The sequence below is a fragment of the Condylura cristata genome, unplaced genomic scaffold (genome assembly GCF_000260355.1).
Source record: "Condylura cristata isolate star-nosed mole 26May11 unplaced genomic scaffold, ConCri1.0 scaffold00018, whole genome shotgun sequence".
Classification (NCBI taxonomy): Eukaryota; Metazoa; Chordata; class Mammalia; order Eulipotyphla; family Talpidae; genus Condylura; species Condylura cristata.
The window spans coordinates 19,779,721-19,799,787 of record NW_004567119.1 but is presented as its reverse complement, the minus strand read 5'-3'; the positions used below and the strand labels follow the sequence as shown (position 1 = coordinate 19,799,787).

Below are 20,067 nucleotides of genomic sequence, written 5' to 3'. Positions count from 1 at the left end.
ATTTTGCACATTTCTTTTTTTCCATTTCGATTGTAGTCCCCGCGGGTTTCCCATCACCAAATCACCCATGTGCCACCACCATAGTCCCGTGCATTTCCCTCCCTTCCCCCCCCACCCCTTTAGGTGCCTGTCTTTTTAAATGAGAGCCATCCTAAAGGTAGGAAGTGATACCTGCTTGTGGTTCTGAGTTATATATCCCTGATGACTCATGTTCAACATCTTTTCATGTGTTGATTCATTACCTTTATGATTCTGGAGAGTGTCTATTCAAACTTCCTACTTTTTGTCCTTGCTGTGTATGTGAGCTATAAGGGTTAGTCTACTGGTTTTCTTGGTCTGGCCAAGTCATTGCCAGACCATGACCATCATCACGGAGATCATCTTGATCAGGAAGTACTGGGACAACCCAGTTCCCCAGTGTACCTGGAACTGGAGCAAGGGGCCACCCCTGCATTGCACCCTTGTGTCAGTCTGTAATTGGACAGGATATGGACAGAAAGTGGTCATTTGGCTATGAATTACTGCGTCGGAGGTGGCTTGCCTTGTATCCTTGAGCTCTTAATGTCTGTGGTGACACAAACTGCCTATTGTCAGAATAACAAGGGGACTATCGACAGAGTCCCGCAATGTGTTTTCATTGTAGCCTGTTGTTCACTTTCATAAGTCTTTTCACAATTATTTCTGTGATAATATATTTATTATCTTTCTTCCCTTAGATAGTGAAATCTTTGGGGCAGGACCACAGTTATGTGTTCTGTCACTTTATTACTAGTCTCTAATACAGTATGTTCTTCATAGTAGGCAACTAAGCCAATATTTGGTGGGTGGAGAAATGACTGTAAAACACTAGTAGTTAGGGACAGAAAGATACACTCTGCTTGAAAGTGAGTGACTCACTTGAAATCATTAAGTAAAGAGTTAGTTGTTCAACAAATAGCTCATTAACTACTGAATTGCTCTCTAATGATTTTCACTGTCACTCATGCCATGTCCACCTTTTACCTCTCATTTCCAGCGATCTACAACTACAATGCCTCTCAAGATGTGGAGCTCTCCCTGCAGATTGGAGACACAGTTCACATCCTGGAGATGTATGATGGTAAGTCTGGATGGCCTTCTGCCAGACTTAAAAACCATGGAAGTTACTTATTAATAAGGCACTTCGAGCAAACATCAACATGTTTTACTTCCTGAAGTGAAGCTAGTAAAAATTCAGGAAGTACTTGGGTTATATGATTTTGTACTGCGGGTGATTTCAAAACAGCCTGCTGAATGCATAAGTGCAAACATGCCCAGACACCGGAATAAGAATGTGAAGGTGGTGGTTGTAGAGTCTCAGTCACTGGATGCAGGAGACAGCCTTCTCCAGATCAGGGCTGTCTCAAGGGAGACATGTGGGTCACTGGGCTGGTGGCAACTCAAAGAAAATGCTCCTGATTAAGGGGCTTTTGTTGTGCGGTCCTAAATGTTGCCATGTTGGGGGAGAAATAAGGCTGGGACTTACTGATGTTGCTGAGATTTTGTCAGAGAATTAGGTCAGGACAGCAGCAGGCCCAGAAAGCCTACTAGTATATTTCCTCCAACTAGGTCAGGCTGGGGGAGGTGGTTCCAGCTAACCTGTTGGCGGCCTATGGGGAAGTGCTAAGAACTCTGCATTTCTCTAAAAAGCAGAGGTTGTGTCTGTGTCTACCCAACCCACCTTCTAGGTCCAATTCAAACATTTTAGAATTCCTCCACTTATCCACATTTCTAATCCAACCCATCTAGACCAGAGCAGGCTATTGAGGTTGACGATGAAAACAAAGAACAAATTTTGGACCCATTTTCTCTCTTAAAATTGGGGCAACAATGAATGGGAGAGCTTGGCACAATTTCTCATGAAATGAGCCTTGTTAGAACAGAAATTTAGGACTTTTAGGGTCTCTCCCCATGTAAATGCTTATGAGGATAGGAGGATGCAGCATAGAGGAGAGGAGATAGGCAGCCAGGAAGAAAGTAAGCTATCTGCTAATTGTACACAGGACTCTAGCATTATTGATCTGCCCATTACTTTCGGGCAGAGGGCTAAAAGTACCTTTCTCCTTTCCACACAACTCAAAGGATAATGATGCAGCTTCCAGGGGAAGGAAAAGAGAGGGACTGTTCCCACTCTGTCCTTTCTTTTTTGCTTTCTTTACCACCCCGCAGTTCCAGACAAACATTAATCTTATGACCTTGCCTCTCACCAAGACACTAGGACAGTCCAAGTATTTTCTTCGGACCTCTTTGCATATTGAAACCATTGTTCCCTCAAACCTTACTAGGTTGTATCTCAGATTAATCCACTCTATCCAGTTTCTGTGCACATACATTTTTCCATTGTATAGGTGAAAGGATATTTCAATTTTTTAGTTCTTCAATGTGGGCTTGAAAAGAATGAGTATTTGAGAATTTGTGAGGTTTGGGGATCTACAGATAACAAATTGTGATTTCTTTGTTGCTTTTCTCAAATTTGCTATATGTTGACCTTTTCCCTATTTTTTAAGTTACTGAAATAACTGGTTAATGTTACACCATGATTGCAGTTTATATGTCTTTACAGTGATGTCACATTTTTTACTTTGTATATTCTCAGACCTATTTTTAGTTGCATACAGTTTTAGAATTATTATATTAAATAATTCCAACTTTTTCTTTATGTTTATTAAACCCTTTATCATTATCTTCCTCGTAATAATACTTTATGCCTTAGTTTATTTTGTCTGAAAGCCCTCTCATTGGCAGTCTAAGAATCCAGTTTTTGTCCTTCTGGCTCAATGAGGCCATCAGATATGCTGCTCAGCTTCTCAACCACTTAGAAAGCTTTTCTTAATTCAGCAGATGTCCCGAGATAAAAACCACACCAAATGTTGGCCTCATCTTTATACTTTTGATATTTTTTAGAATACAACCTGCTAACCATTGACTTTACAATGTTAGCTCTTCTGTGTATATGTGCATTTTCTAAGTGTCCTGTGAGAGGGAAGAGTAGAGAGCCCATCTAAAATAAGGCAAATGACATCTTTTAAATACATATTTATTTTTTTTTTTATGTGATCCCAACATAGTATTTGAAAGAGCTGTCTGATACACTTTTTCCTCATAGGATCCACATTAATGGTAATTTTAAGTATGTGCTTTCTTGATGTTTTACCAGGCAGTGTCCCGACTAACCAATGAACATTTTTAACTAAAGGTGAGAGGCCTACAGACCAAACTAAGATGGTCATTTAACTTGTTTGCATGCACATATAAATATAAACACACACACACACACATACACACACACTGGCATTCCATACCAGTACCCTCCAGAGCTTCAGTTCAAAAGCCACAGTCCCCCAGAGTATTGCCACTGTCACAGTAGTATGCTTGCCACAGTGCTAAGAAGTCTCATGAAACTCTTGCTTTATCAGTGCTACATCTTGAATATGATCAGTCAGGTACTGTAGATCCTGACAGCGGGAAGCTGATTTTCTTGTTAATTGCTTCAATATAGTATTTCCAGCTGTGGTACTTTCTCATCTCAAAGAGAGATGTCAGTCAGTACCCTCTCTGTAAAAGCAGACATGTGTTAGGGTGTGAACGGACAGATTAAGAATATGCGCCAACTCAGCATATTCCTCACCAAGGGACATGTCAGCGATTATTATATTTCCAGAGATTATTATATTGGATTGCATTAATATTGTTAATTTTTAGAATTATTTTTGTATTAATGCCTGCCTTGCCAGATGCCATGACAGGTTCTTATATCTCCTAAGCACTTAGAATTCTTGGCTGGCTTCTCAAATTCCTTTAGTACTTCAGGCCCTTCAGAACTCAGTGAGGGCAGGGCTGCTTTGCAAACATTAAATACCATGGAAATGCTGAGTAATAACTTGTGTTCTATCCGCCTTTCCTATCTCTACTTCAAAAAAATAATAAACAAGATGGAAACAGCCAGAGTACTGTCAGATGGAATTTAAGAGTAATGCTGGCTCTGTGTCCCAGCCTCTGGGTTTTTGCCTTTAGCTTCTTGTCACATCTGACTCCTGGGCCACCCTCTGCACTCTACTCCACCCATCTTTGAGATATTTGTATAGCAAATCTGTGTGTGTGTTTCTGATGTGGACATGAGTTTACCTCTCTGAAATCCAGACTTGACTTAAGATTTTTCTGTCCATCACCTACAGCTGAATCCCACTTAAAGTGTTCCTTTTGCTGTTTTCTGCCCTTTGGTTCATGAATCATTTTGAAAGTGGTAGCTCCTTGAAGGCAAATCCTCTCCTTTATCCATAAGGTATGTCTTGCATACACTGGGTGCTCACTGAAAGTCTGTTAATGAATGAAGATAAAGTAGTAGACCAAGGCAAACTTACTAGTAAGACAAATTTTTTGGAGAGTAAAAAGTGTGTGTATTGGAGTTAGGGGTGGGGGTGTCACCCCATGAATTATAGAAAAGAAACACCTTTTGCCTTCCATGAGGGAAACACAGGGGATCTAACATTTCTCAGCCTTTGTAGATAGCGAACTTTTAAGGATTTGGTTATTGTATATACAAAGGTACAAATTTTTGTGTGGACATATGCTTTCATTTCTCTTGGGTATATTATTAGGAGTAGAATTGCCAGCTCAGTTGGTTGACTTTGTGTTTACTCTTCTGAGAAACTCCCATACTGATTGCTTGAATTTTGGCTCCATAAAAGGAGACCAAAGTCTATAAAAGAGAGAGCTTCGATCACTAGTGTCTTTGTCATCCTGCCCGTGCTTGCTACTGAAAGATGAGGAAAGGGAGTAGAATTGACTGAGATGTTATATTTGGCTCATCCTTTATCAATGCCTGAGTATTATTTGCCTTCAGTGACTTTACCGGAACGGAAATCCTTAAGGATCGAGTCAGGTGTTCTTGCTCGTCTTCCTCTTTGGCCCTGGCCTGCCTGTAGACATTGCATGTCTTACTTTCCTTAACCATGTAAGGGACTTGGTAGAAAACTGTTCTGGACTTTCAGTGTCCTTTTGCACTACAGATCCACTCTCCTGGCTAAAAAGCATGGCATCTGGGGATCCCAGCAGTGGCCATTTACTCCTACAGCTACTTGCTACACACTCTGCCATGCGTACTTACTGCCACAGTTTGACACACTGCGATCACCCGAATGACAAAACAACAAGGTTCCTGCTCACGTCCTTGTTGCTTTCCTTCATTAGAAGGATAGAAAAAAGCAAGTGAATAAAGTGAGTAAACAACAACAACCAAGAGTCAGGTACTTATAAGTGCAGTGGGAAGGAAACGATGGTCCACAAAGACCAGGGGTGGGTGAGGTAAAAGAAAGGAGTGGAGGACTACTGAAAGGAGATGGTTTTGTTCCCATCTAGGTGGAGCAAGACTAGGTGTGCAGGACACTTACATTTTCTAAATATTTATGATCATTTCATCTAAAATGATGCCACTCTTTGATTTCAAACTGCTTTCAAAAATAAAGTTTTAGCATCCTCGTTACCAAAAGTCCTCCACATTCCAATCACAAGTAATCTCATGCGCACAGCATATTGGCCCACCCGTGGGCACTGGCGTCCTCGGTGGTTCCTCATCGGATAACTCATTTTCAGAAGCCACCCGCAAGCACGAGAGAGAGGGTGGCTGGCATCAACAGTGATTTCTGGGAACAAACATAACACCTGTGGAAATAACTTAAACGAGATGATGTCGCAGATATCCCGTACTCTACAAGGGTATGCAGAGCGTTAAATTTCACATTATTTCAGTATGGCTTGTAAAGACCTACAGGGAAGCACAAATGACTACATTGGAAGCAGAGGAAACGAACAACCTGAAGAGCTGAAAGAAATAAGAAGCATTTGTGTATATACAGGAGATCCTCCTCCATATGGCTGTTTCCTCTGTCTAGAGTGAGGCCTCCATCAATTTTTAAAATGCACCTTAATCAAGAAACTCCAGACTTCCTGATAGCATGAGAGGAAGTGAGAATGGAGTAGGAATTGAGCATGACATGCTTCAGTCTCATCTTTATAGAGCAGGCCTTCTTTGAATAAGAATGTATGGCAGCTTTACGACAGGTAGGTTAAGTGACATGGCCCTGAATTTTGGCTCAGGGACTGATAAATTTTTTAACAGGGCTGAAAATAAAGAGAAGGCATTTGAAGATTTTTGCCAATCAGACGCTTAATAAGTATCTTTCGGAGATGTAGTAATTGGACCCGAGCCTTGGACCATATGATACAGTCTGATCTCATTGAACTAACTCTTTCAGAATGTCCATTAAGAAAATGAATGGTCACATCCTACCATCCTATATCTCAATCAGCCTTGACATCCCTCCGTTTTTTGTCTCTCCATTTTTTAAAGCATTCCCTCTTGATTTGGTTCTAGATGAGTGAGAGGAACAGCACATGTAAAGAGGACCGAATGTAGACTGAAATAAGGTATTCTGTGTATTTATAACTTTCCCTGACTTTTGTTATTCCATGAGTCCAGATCACTGTGTGTTATCATAATACAGACTCCACAGGCTTACTGCTTTCTGGACAAAACAGCCTCGTTTCACAAGTGAAAATGGCAGCGAGCCCCACAGCTTGGCTGTGATGACGAAGACCCCATGCCGGCACTTGGGCACATTTGCCTTGAAGCACATTTGGCCCTTTGTTTAGTGTGCTGGTCACTTCCCACATCTGTTTGACCTTTACCTTGAGTCCAGCTTGTCAGCTGCTGCTGGTGGTGACATATGTTCCTGTGCTGTGTTATTTAAAAGATGTGTGCACAGTAGGAGTGTGTTTACAAGAGAAACTAATTAAAAAGGAGAGCCTGCAAAAAAATCTCATCTCAGATTTAATCTTATCAAAAGAGAGAATGCCTCCTGCTTTTCTTTTCCAGATGCTTTTGAGTATGGAATCTACTAGGATAGAGGTCAGAACCCTTATCGGAGTGGTGCCTTCGTTCAGTTACTTGGTCATGACTGATATTTGGAATTGGCCCATTTGATCAGCTGCCTGTGCACCTAAGGAGACAAAAACTCAGCCCAAAAATAAAGATGTTTGGGAGAATGTTCTGGAGGCGTGTTCCCATGAGTGTTTGGTGCCCCGCAAGTTTTGGTCTCTAAGGGATCTTGGAGCTATGAAGGGGTCAAGAAGAGGGCAAAAATGATGGCAAGATAAGCTTTTTCCTTTTCATGCTCATACATGCCCGCTCATGGCTGTCATGCACTGCTGAGTCATTCACATTACTTGGTGTGTATTTTTTTTTTAAAGATATAAATATATTTATGCATACAGAACTGGGGTACAGGCCAGAGGTGCAGGGGCAGTGAGAGGATTCACCAGAGACAGAGTGGGGAGCAGAATAGGCAGATCGATGAAGTGCACTGCTGAGGGGTGCAGCAGGCAGGTCAGGAGAGCTCTGCTGCACTATGTGGGTCACTTTCAGGGCGGGGATCAAACTCATGCTGACTTGGCTTTAGCTTCTAAGTGCTGTGTTTTAACCCGCTGTGCCACCATGGAGCCAAGTGGAGGGCCCCATCTGGTGTGTATTTTATGAACAATTCCTTCCTTAAGTGTCTTTTCTGATGGGAAAACACAACCCATCATTGTGGGACTGGGTCACATTCAGGTAAGATCAGAGAAAGAGGAAGTCCTTGAAGAAAGTTCAAAATTGATTGAGGAATAAAATATTTAGGCTAAGAGAAACAGGAGTAAGACATTTCTCTTGTTGCTTGTATCTGGCGAGAGAAGTTTAAAAGGATGCTTCTGCTTTGCCCAAGAGTGACATAGGGACCTTGAAAAGTGTCTGAGGAGATTTCTGTGTCATAATACTCATTCCTACCCATACTATAGAAAGTGTTGTAGGAGCAGGAGGTGCTGCCTGAAAAACTTACATATTGACAATGAGTCTCAAAGCCCCCAAGCCTGTCCTTGTCTCGCCTCCATGCACCATGCAGGTTGCAAACAAGTGTGAACGAGGCAGGACAGGGAAGATTCTTGAGAGAGGAAGCTGGTCAGCCTGACCTTTCAGTTTGTGTATGTGTCTCCAGTGTTTGTCATTCAAATGAGAATACTATGGAGTGTTACATAAAGATCTGAAACCCTGTACCTTGCATTTTTGCCCATTCTCTAAGTGGTGAGGACAGTGAACATGAAATTCTTAACCTTGCTACTTGTTTAGTTTTCAGCGTGTGGGTTGCTATGATTTGCATTGAAAGATCTGGGGCCTGTGGAGAAGAGTAAATTTTAAAGAAATGAGGAATGTTACTGTTCAACCTGTGACCCGGCCCGTGGAATGTTTAAGCAGGCCTGAGATCGTAGCCTTAGTGCTTTGTGAGCTGTGTTCTATCTCCATCCTGGTCCATGTTTCTCCAGGATTCTAGCAGCTGTTGTATAGTTTCTCTATCACTCAGGTTGTTTCTTTGGTTTTTATTTTTGTTTTTTTTCTCACTCTCTTTTCCTTAGTTGTCTTTTCTGTCATTTGTTTCATGGCCAAGAACTTACTCTGTTGGAAAATTAAAATTAGCCTTAGTCCCCAGTTCTGGAGGGAGGCCCCCCCCCCCCGACCTTGCTTGGTATTTTTGGCTGCTTTGTTTGCTTCAGTTAGTTGTCAGTAATTTAAGAATAACTTAGAGAAGGTTCTGTCTCTTCCGGAGAGCCCAGACACATCCCTCAGAAAACAACAGAGAGTTCCAAATAGTCCCCTGTTACTGGCAGCCCCTCTGAGTGGGGGACGGTCCTGGACTCTGTCATTGGGGCCCTCAGCGCCACACTTTTCTGAACTTTTTATACTTTTCTGTGTGCCAGGCCTGAGCTACGGCTTTCAGACACTCAGTGTCAGCTCTTGCAGCTGATTAGAAATTAGACTTACTGAACTTTCTTTGATAAATGTGAAAATCAAGGTCAAGAGACTTGAGGGTGTTCACACAGCTGCTACACGGCAAGCAGTGGTTCCCATGGGGGTCATGGGGGTGTCAGGTGAAGGACACTTATGTTTTGATTGTACCAGAGGGTTTTCTAAATGGGGTGAGGCTCTTTTGCTTTTTCGATAGTTGTCAGGCTGGTTTAGTGCCACCCTAGAAGTGCCTGAAGTGGGACATGCTTTCTGAAGTGCAGTGCTGCGTGGCTCCTCTGTCCTGGCCAGGGAGTCTCCCCAGCACCATTCAGTGTACTGGACGCCGAGGCCACGTTACTCCTACGGCTTGATGCCTTTTCTCCTCACCCCCTGGGTCCCCCTGCCTGTTTTCAGTAGCAGCCTCTCGCCAAGCGGGTGGGCAGAGCTTTCCTAGGGGAGCAGAGCTGAGTCATGCTCTCACTCCCGCCCAGACTTACTGGTCCTGCCCCCCTAAGCCACACTTTCCAGGTAAGAAGTGTGAGGTGGAGGGCTACTCCTGCTGACAGCTCCTCCAACCTGTGGGGTGGCAGCTGGGTCAAATAGGAAAACCTAATCAGAGTGTCTGGTGAGACCCCCACATGCCCAACCTGAAGCAGGCTCTCTCCTGTGCATTCACTGCAGTGAACTCCTGCCCCTGATTGTCTTTTCTGCCTGTGTGCCTCGCCAGGGGACGTGTGTGTTGGACCCAGTGGTCGTGGCCCTTATCTGCTCAGAATGGTCCACGTGGCTCCTGTTTGTTCTCTTGGTTCTGATGCTTTGCCATGGTGCCTCAGTGCTGTCCCTATGCAGCCTCTGATAATCTCGTCACATCCTGGACAGCGGATCCACCCCCCCGACTGGTCAAGTCCTCTAAGTAAGGCCAGTGGTTCTCTTTCACAGTCCAGAAATATAGCTTCACTCCTTTGTTTTCAGGGTGCATTTCTTTGAGGAACTTGAAGCTAGGACCTGAGGGGTGGTTCTGAGTGATACACTGAGTGTCACGCTGGAGTGTTATACTGAGAGTCATGCTGAAGACTTCGCTCATTGCGCTGAATCATGCTCTAAACTAAGCAGGAAATTTCCAACACCTCACCCAGGATGAGCTTCCTGTACACCGGAGCCTCCACTTGAGAAATTAAGGAGAATTAATATCTCCATGTCCTTCTCAAGCAACTTTAGTGGTTTCATGAAAAGAGCAGCATGCACTGAAATGCTAAAAGTCCAGTAAGCTAAACTTGCATATTGGTGTCTTCCTTGTCACCTGTTGGCTCTTCCACTAGGCATTAGATTAGACATGCTTCAAGATCAGGGGCTGAGTGCCCTCTCTGATGGTGCAATGGGTTAAAGCAAGCACTATAAAGTAATCCGCAGCCGCTGCAGCAGGAGTTCGATCCGTGCCAGGAAGGTGACCTACATGGAGCAGCAGGCCTCTCCGGACCCTCCCCTCAGCAGTGTATTTCAGTCAACCTACCTCTTCTGTTCCCAACTCTGTCTCTGGTGGATCATCTCACCCCTTTGCCTCTGGTACTTCTTCTATGCATAAATAAATAAGTCAAACGTAATGTTTGACCCTTCCCAAACTTAACTACTACTAAGCCTGCTATTGATCAGAAGCCTTACAGATAATGCAGTCAATGCACATTTAATGTGTATGCTGTACGAGTAATGGATAGTATTCTTATAATAAGAAGAAAACCTTACCAATAAAAGCATAAGGAAGAGAAAATAGTTATATATATCTATTAAAAAAATCTGGCAATAAATAGACCAGAGAAGTTCAAACTTGTTCAGGGGTGAGCTGAGTGTTCAGATGTCTAAGGCACAAGTTTGTCATAAGCACTTTCTTATAAAAGGGCTTCTCCTGGGCCCTCCCTGGTGGCGCAGCGGGTTAAAGCACAGCACTAAGAAGCTTAAGCCACTTCCGCATGAGTTCAATCCCCGCCTGCCCCAGGAGATCCACATGGCGAGGCAGACCTCTCCTGACCCGCCCGCTGCTCCCCTCAGCAGTGTACTTCGTCGATCTGCCTGTTCTGCTCCCCGCTCTGTCTCTGGTGAATCCTCTAACCCTCCGCATCTCTGGACTGTTCCCCAGTTCTGTATGAATAAATAAATAAATCTTTAAAAAAAAAAAAGTGCTTCTCCTTAAAGATACCTACCTGAATTGACTCCTCCTGCACAAACCCGTACTTCTCCCAGATATCTTGCAAATGGGTGTTGATGGTAACAAGCCAATATATGAATGAGTTGTGGCAAATACATTGCTGTTACATGACATGGTATTGTGCTGTGTCCAGCAATTCAACTTGCTTGAGCAGCTGGAGACATAGATCACAGAGAGTTGCACTTAGAGCAGTCGCAAGGACTAAATGTTGGCAGCATTACTTTGCTTTAAAAAGGGAGGGAAAAATAAGAGCACATACAGAAAATAGAAAAGGATTTTCAAAGCAGAGTCATGATGAGGAAACTTTATTTCCCTGTCTCACTGAACTTCAGGGCGTCTGAAGTCACCAAGTTTTGCAGTGAGGTGTTGGACATTTACGTATGTCCTTTGTCCATTCTGTCCACTGTGATCTGGACCCACTGCTTACCACCTCACCTCACAACCCTGGCCCAGGCCTTTCTTTGCCGGATAAAAATAGAAGTCTCCCGCAGCAGCATCTATTTTAGTATTTTAAGCTGTGGAGTTAGATTTATGGATTAAGGCAATGGGGTGGGGGATTAGAATGCTTTTGTGAAAGGAAATTGAAGTAATCAAAGCCCTAATTACTTTAAATGAACAATTGACGAAAGAGAGACCCACAGAGCTGTTGACTAGGACACAGTCCTGGTTTTCTAATTTCAAATAAGTCCCCTTTTTGGGACTTCTGGCTTCCAGGATAGGGAGTCTTGACCTCATCAGTTTTCTCACTGGGCACGGGAACAGTGAGATTAAAGTCTCAGGCCTTGTGGGTTTGCAAAGTACAGGCATAGATTTTATTGTTCTGTCCACAGCGTGGCGTGGACACAGAGTGGTGTAAGGGAAATAGGAGACCTGTGTTTGTATCCCAGCTTGGATAGTTAAGTTCTGGTTGGCTTTGAACAAGTCTTTACTATGCCTTGCCTATGTTTCCTTTTTTTCTAAATAAGGGCATTAGATTTCAGTGAAGTCTGAGTTTCTTTCTCAGACTTCCATCATCTATTGGCTGCTTATCTCAAAGGCATATAACACTGAGCTAAGATAATCAACATGGAAGAGGGATTATTTCACAAAAAGGCACAAAAGCATACACTTCTCTTTAACTCTCTTTGTATTCTTTTATCTTCTGCCTTTGAATGTATTAAGTCCCCAGGGACCTGGTCACTGCATTTGGAAAGTGAGCTCCTGAGACCCCAGGGGGTAGGACCTATGTTTTGCTCACAAAGATCCAGCCACTAAGCCATTCCTCTCGCTGCACTGAGGAGTTTGCGTGGTCTCTTTCTGCTCACCAGCTTGAGGAACCTCCGGCATCTCTTTGAGGGACGCTCATCTCTTTGAGGAATGGAGAACAAGCTACACCTATGGAAACCAACTGGTTTACCTGGCCCACAGGGGATGGAACCTTTGACTTTGGCCTAATTAACTGTGCTTTACCCCGTGATCTACCAGTCCAGTGACCCTAAAACAAAAACAACAGGATTTCACACTTGCTCTTCTGTGAACCCCTCCCAGCTTGCTCCCCATCCACACACAAAGTGGGTGCATGACTCTTGCCTGTAATTCCTGGGAGGTGAAAGATAATTTATTTCTCAGGGCACAGTGTGCATGTCCTAAATGCCTTTAAAATGGTAAATTTTATATGTATATACTACAACTCAAAAATAATTAACTAATCTGGAAGGAGAGAAATTATCTTGGGGTTGGAAATCAGGAGAGATTTTACAAAACACTCCGTGGCTTACACATCTGAATGATGCTTTCGTGGCCCAGAAACTCTTCAGAGACCCTCTCAGTAATAGCCTTTCAAGTCTTCAGCATATTCATAACCCTCCCTGTGTGTGCCAGCGTCTCCAAGCTCTACCATTAAAGGCCTTTTTGTATTTAATTATTTGTTTACAGATCTGTTTCCTTCTTCCTTGAAGATAGTGTCTGGCACACTGGTATTCAATAAGTGTTTTCATGTATAATGAATGACCGCATCAGCGATGTAAATCCTGAGCTCTCTTGCTGCTCTTCAGAGAGACTTCTAACCATGGTTTTTCTTTTATCTTAAAATTTATTTATGTATGTGTATTTTACTCCTTGTAAAGGAGCTCCTCCCCCAGGCTCTCTCACAACACCCTTTGGAGTAACTTAGTCCTGCTGGAGATGACTTTGCTTGTGTGCTCATGTGTATCCCTTCGACTCTTTGTCTTACAAAATAAGATCCAGAAGGATGGAGATGTATGTCCTGCTCTCCCAGCATCTCTTTATTGAGTGAACGAACAAATCTTCAATCTGTGATCGAACTTTTGGAAGGAACCAAACTCCTAATTAAGATGAATAATGAATAATGTTTTCAGGGAGCCACAAAAAGCAATGGAGAAATGCTTCTATGATTTCTCACACGTGACTCTCTTTGGTTTCAGAGGTTGGGTCAAGCAAAAATATTGAGTATATTTGAGCAAGGCCATTATCATTGAATTTTGTGTTATTTGAAGGCATTTACTTTTTTTTTTTTAAGATTTATTTATTTATGCATACAGAACTGGGGTATAGGCCAGAGGTGCAGGGGTGGTGAGAGACTTCAACAGAGACAGAGGGGGAGCGGAACAGACCGCCTGATGAAGTACACTGCTGAGGGGAGCAGCGGGCGGGTCAGGAGAGGTCTGCCGCGCCATGTGGTCACCTCTGGGGCAGGTAGGGATCGAACTCATGCATAAGTGGCTTTAGCTTCTTAGTGCAGTGCTTTAACCCGCTGCGCCACTGGGGAGGGCCTGGCATTTACTTTTTTTTTTTTTTTTTAAGATTTATTTATTTGTTCATACAGAACTGGGGTACAGGCCAGAGGCTCAGGGGCGGTGAGAGGCTTCACCAGAGACAGAGTGGGGAGCAGAACAGGCAGATCGACGAAGTACACTGCTGAGGGGAGCAGCGGGCGGGTCAGGAGAGGTCTGCTACGCCATGTGGTTACCTCCGGGGCAGGCGGGAATCGAACTCATGCGGAAGCGGCTTTAGATTCTCAGTGCTATGCTTTAACCCGCTGCACCACCAGGGAGGGCCGGCATTTACTTTTTAATGTTCCTTTGATAGTATAAATTTTTATAGTTTTAAAAATTTACATATACCAAAATGATTCATCTTAGATATGCAGTTTGACCATTGTTTTTTCGTTATTGAGGCAACATTGGTTTACAGCCATTGGTTTACAGCATGATTTAGGGGAATAGCGCCTCTCTGCAGATATATGTTCCCACACACCCCCTCCCATCAAAGAACACAGTCTTTTACCCTAACAGACTTAATTTTCCAGTTATATTTCTAGGGTTTGCTTTGCTTTAGTTTTGCCAGTTCCTTTTTTGTTGTTGGGGTTTTTTCCCCCTATGTATACTCCACATATGAGTGAAATCATCTGGTGTTTATCTTTCTACTTTGGATGTATTTCACTTAGCATAATCCCCTCCAGTTCCATCTGTGTTGTTGCAAATAGCAAGAGTTCATCTTTTTGCAAATTTATGTTCCTGTGTGTGTATGTGTATAGATACATAAACAAGATGTGGTGTACATAGATGCGTGATATTTTGTCTGCTTATTTGTTACTGGGCATTCAGTTGCCTCCATAACCTGGTTATTGTAAATAGTGCTGTGATGCTGTGATGAACTTAGGGGACAATACATCCCTTTGAGCTAGAGATTTTGGATTCTTCAGGCAGTTATCTAACAGTGGATTTTCTGGGTCATATGGTAGATCTATTTTAATATTTTGAGAGACCATGTATAATACGCAGCTCTCACAGTGGATTTCAGAACAGTTCACATCAGAGAAGACAGGTATATAGGTTCCATAGTCCCAGAAAAACAGTAATGACTAGAGTCTGGGAAGAGGAACAATTGTTAGCATAGTATCACTTTTGATACTCATCTGGGTTGTTATAAACTTTCTTTTTTAAACTGCCATTTCACCTAAATGTAGGTAAGAGAAAATGAACTCTCTATCCCACTTTTTAATTCATTGTAATAACGAACTAAATAAAGCACCTGATATTTTAACCAGCTTACTCTCATTGCTTATAGCTGCTTGTTGACACACCTTGCTCTCTCTTGCTGCACCCAGAAGCACACCATATTTAACTGTCATTTTCTCTCTCTAACTACTGAAATTAATTAGAAAACTCTATTCTTGCTCATATCTAGACTTGTAATGTAGAAATAAGCAGACATACTCTTGACCTATTACCATATGCCTTGCAATTATTGACAAACTTATGGAGTCCTCCTGGCTGTATGTGATTAAAGTCCCAGAAATAATGTTCTGCTCTTGTCTGCCACCAAGGAGCATACACATTTTTACAAATAAGCATGATAATTTTGTGCTTTTAGATAGGGGTTAAACACATACTATGGTTTTAGAGAGGGCTTTTAGGAGGTAAGTTTTCTTTTTTCAAAAATGACAGGTTTAGTAAGCATAATTCTGTTATGAATGGCTGTAAAAAATACTGCTTACTGAAGAGATATATTCCTCTCTGAAAGTGGAGCAGAGTCTGCAGTGTTCCATCTTGGTGTTGTAGCATTCTCAAAACTGGCCTTCTGTGCCCCTTGGCACTAATCTGGGAATATTTGGAACCAGAGTTTTCTGTTCATGTATCTTTGGGGGGGGGGGGGAAGGGAAGACTTGATGCAAACCTAGAACATTTCTGTAACTCCTAGAATTCATTCTCCCAGTAAAAAAATGTTAAAAATCCTCTAAATTTTTGAATGCTGACAATTTAAGATTCATGAAAATATTAAACCTATACCTAAAGAAGGTAAATTCAACTTTTTACATGTAACATGTCCAGATAGATTGTTTCTGTTTTCTGATGGAACAAATTACAAGTGCATTCTGGATTCCTATCGGCAGATGCGTGAAGTTTGCATTACAGCTCGTATCTGCTCCTTGTGTGTATGTGGCCACTTACACTTTGTATGATTCCATCAGGGTTTACTTAGGTAGGATAACCACACTGATGCCTGATGAGTATGGGGAACAGGGGAAATTATTACATTGAATTACCCATAATAGGTTTTCAATAAATATTTAATATGAAATATCTACTATGGGCAGAGTTAACTGTAAGCTCTATAAGACAGATGGTGGGGCAGCATCCAAAGACATAGGAGTATGTAATGGTATTTTAAGAAAGCACTTGGGGCCCTCTCTGGTGGCGCAGCGGGTTAAAGCACTGCACTGAGAAGCTAAAGCCACTTCCGCATGAGTTCGATTCCTGCCTGCCCCGGAGGTGACCACATGGCGCGGCAGACCTCTGCAGACCCGCCTGCTGCTCCCCTCAGCAGTGTACTTCGTAGATCTGCCTTTTCTGCTCCCCGTTCTGTCTGTGGTGAATCCTCTCACCGCCCCTGCACCTCTGGCCTATACCCCAGTTCTGTATGCACAAATAAATAAATCTTCAAAAAAAAAAAAAAGGAAAGAACTTGAAAACTTTATTTATAGCCTCATTAATTGAACACAGAAGTATAGTTTTCGTGTTGGGGGAGTTGCTTATAACAGTGCTAAGAATTGTATAAAAATATTGTTCCTGAAAAGTGGATCTTCAGTTGGCAAACTGGGAGGAGAGGTCAGGGAGTGAGAGGGAGAAAATGAGGGAGCAACCCAGCCTCTAAAACAGCTTAATAAAGTCCTTCAATAAACGTCGCTGTATGAATGCGCTTGGACTTCCATGCGTACATGGACGTTCTCAAGGCACCTGATACTGTGACCACGGTCATTTAAAACATCTCTCTCCCTCTCCTTTATCCTTGCTGCTCTATCCTTGTTGCAGTAGAGTAGAGATGAGGCCTATTTCCAGGTGAATTTTAATTCTCTAACTATTAAGGGGAAAAAAAGGCCTAAAATAGATGTGGATTATTATTGTGTGATGACCCAAAATGCTCCTGTTTGCATGTATTGTCTTCTAATTGTCCCTTGGACTCCTTCCCAATATTCTAGCAGAATACGAGGATATATGCTGTTAATAGCTTTATTTTTCCCAGATAACATAATACTCTGTTTTCTCTTATTTCCTAACAGGTTGGTACAGAGGATATACCCTCCAAAATAAATCTAAAAAGGTATGACTTGTCATTCCATTCTTTGACTTTGAACTCTGTCTGCTAGACTTGTGTTCTGCTACCTGATCCTTTTATCTGCTCTCTGCAATCTCTAGACCTAGTTTGCTTTCTCTTTGGTGACTCGTCCTTAGATCTGAAAGCGTATTTTCTGACCTCGATCACATAAAATAGTGAAAACCCCAAAGACCATATATCCCATCCTCCAATTCATGGGTAATGGCCCAGAGATGAGTTCACACAGCAGGTAGGGCCTCTGTGGCTTCTTCTTGTCCCTCAAGCTAAGCGGGATGGTGGCACAGTGACACTACGATAGCTGGATCTCTGTTGAGGGACAGACCCTGCTTTGCCCTCATCCTCTCCATTGACTTCCACTTGATTCTTTCCTTCATTGTAGAAGCAAAGGCCTCCTATGACTTTCTAGCATTAAATTCTATCTAGAGAACATCCTTGTCTGCTTTGAAGTTGGGTGCCTGGCAAGGCTCCAAATCAAGTCAGGTTTGGGTTGTGTTTTTAATTTTTCTCCATTTGTTTTTGAAAGCCCTAAAAGAAGCTTCAAATGTAACCCTTTAGGAGAATTATTTCAGTAGTGTTTCTTGCAGTTCTCCATTATAAATTACAGTACTGTTTTCAGACTGAACTCACAACTCTTGTAGTACATCATAAAATCAATACAGTGCGCTAGAACCAATATTTTCCAAAAAATCACAACTGAAATTTAGAAAAGAGTATGGAAAGCAGGTATTGTTTCATGAAACTTTTGAAAGGGAATATATTTTTGTATATGTTTTAACTATATTTTATAGAGCGTTAAGTATTTATTGAGCGTTAAGCTGTAAAAATTTATCTCATCATAGTCAAAAGCTTGAAAAACGCTGACCCTGAGGATTCCATTGGGTGTCTTTTGCCGGTGCCAGAACCGCTAATAATCAAGCAAAAGAAAATCTATTAACTGTGCTAATACCCTGCAGTTTATTTTATATTTTAGGTCAGCACAGTGTTGCTTTGACACTGCCCTAGGTGACTCAGTATGTCAGCACTTTTCTTTTGAAAGCAAAGATGATATGCTGAATTAGTTCACCGTTCACATGCAAAATAAAGAATTAGGAAAGGGGTGGGAGGAACATATTGGAATGTATCAGTAGGTGAGTAAAAAGGAGAATAATCCAAGTTCTTATCCATCAAACACAACATGACAGCAGTAATCCCTAGCGCACGCTCCACGAAAGAGCTTGGGACCCAGAAAAACACAGTTCTGTAGATACAGGCCTTTAAAAAACAGAAGTGTGCTGGTCAGGCTTTCTCTCTGGCTGACCAGTAAGTCACACTGAGTAGTTAACACCTGCATGAGTGCACACACACTTGGTTAACTTTGGTCATTTGGTAACCCACCCAAATAAAGGAGTGCTTGCTTACAATGCAAGTATCAACTCCCACCCTTTGGTCTTTTCTCCCGCCCCAAATTCTGAGGCTGAATTTTTCTATCCACAGCTACATTCTTGGGCCACATGGCTTTATTAGCCACCTTAATTGTTTAGTCGCTTTAATTTCTCCAGGTCTTCAATGGGCACCTAAAAACATCAGATATTCTGTAATAAAGGAGAGCATGAGAATTCTAAGGCAAAGACTTCCCTGTCTTTTGGGGTCCTCACCTAGATGCGCGTGCCAGCTTGGCATGGAGTCACCCTCCCCGTGTTTACTTTACTTGTAACAACGGAGTTGGTCGTTATGTCAAAGCAGAGTGACTCATTTTCAAGCTCTAAATGTACGAAGGAGCAAGTCTATCTCTGTCAATTAATTTCTAATCCTTATTTAGAAAAAGTTCATTTGAAACCAGAAATTATTATCCATTGGAGTTCAAGAAAAAAAACAACATTTTTAACTGGTGATCATCAGTTGAGCTGAAATAAGGTCCCAGACCCTGTGTCTTTCCAGAGAGTGTTCAGTGTGCAAGAGCCCCACTTGGATCTAAAGGATAATTTCTGAGTGTTAAACAACTTTTTGCATTTGTTTTCTTAAAACCTTTATTTAAGCTTTAGAGCTCACCCTTAAAGACAAATCATTTCAGTTAGAACGTCTCTTAATTCTTGGTAATGAAATGCTATAATTCAGTGAACTGATAGCACAAACAGGGGCTGTGCATTTACTTGGAGATTTTCAGCGGAATAAATCTTTTTATTTTAGTTTATTTTGTGAAGAGATCCAGGAAAAATGCCTGAAACCCAATCAGTTGTCAGGAGTCATGCTTGATTCTGGACACCCCTTCATTAAGAGATCCAGTCTTTTTGAATGTTTTCTGAATGCTGGCCTCTTTGTTTTGTTTTCATTCTCCAGTCTTTAGAAGAGTTACTTGAAAGGGCTATTATTTCAATGGAAATTTTTGGTGTCATTTGTTAGCAAACCTCGCCATTTAGAGTGGTAATAAAATGAGCTTGTGGTTTTACAAATTGAAGAAGCAAAGCGCTTTGCAGAAACGAACTATTGATCCTAGCAGGATTGTGGAAGGGTGGATAAAGGCAATCACTGGAAAATCATTTGTTCTTTTTTTTTAACTTATGTGAGTGGGTTGCATTGAGAAAGGAAACACAAAATGGGGATATAGGCTGTAAATCAGAAATCTCTTACCCAGGTTTACTTTGATTTTCTCTGTATAGAGTGGACAAGGAAAATTCTGCAAGCATTAGCTTTACCAGATCGGTTCACTGATTGCCAGTGGGCATTTGCTCTCATGGAAAGATGATGCTTACAAATGACAGAGTGGTAATACCAACAAAGTAAATAATATTCTCTTAATATGAAAACCATTATGTCTCTACACCAATAAAAATTCTTTCCTTCGATGCCCTTACTTATCTAAAATCCTAAATTCTTCTGTCTTAGATGTTCCTGGTTTTTAGGGGGAGGCCAGTTGTCAGATGATGAATGTAATTTTTTTTTT

General features: G+C 42.0%; 1 protein-coding gene across 1 annotated transcript in view; it reads left to right on the top strand.

Moving 5' to 3' along the window:
- DOCK5 (dedicator of cytokinesis 5) overlaps positions 1–20,067 on the top strand; it is a 166,128-nt gene that overhangs the window by 46,420 nt on the left and 99,641 nt on the right. The window contains exons 2-3 of the mRNA XM_004685387.2: positions 1,016–1,099; positions 17,092–17,132. Coding sequence (XP_004685444.1) covers positions 1,016–1,099; positions 17,092–17,132 — 125 coding nt within the window. The remainder of the gene's footprint in view (positions 1–1,015; positions 1,100–17,091; positions 17,133–20,067) is intronic.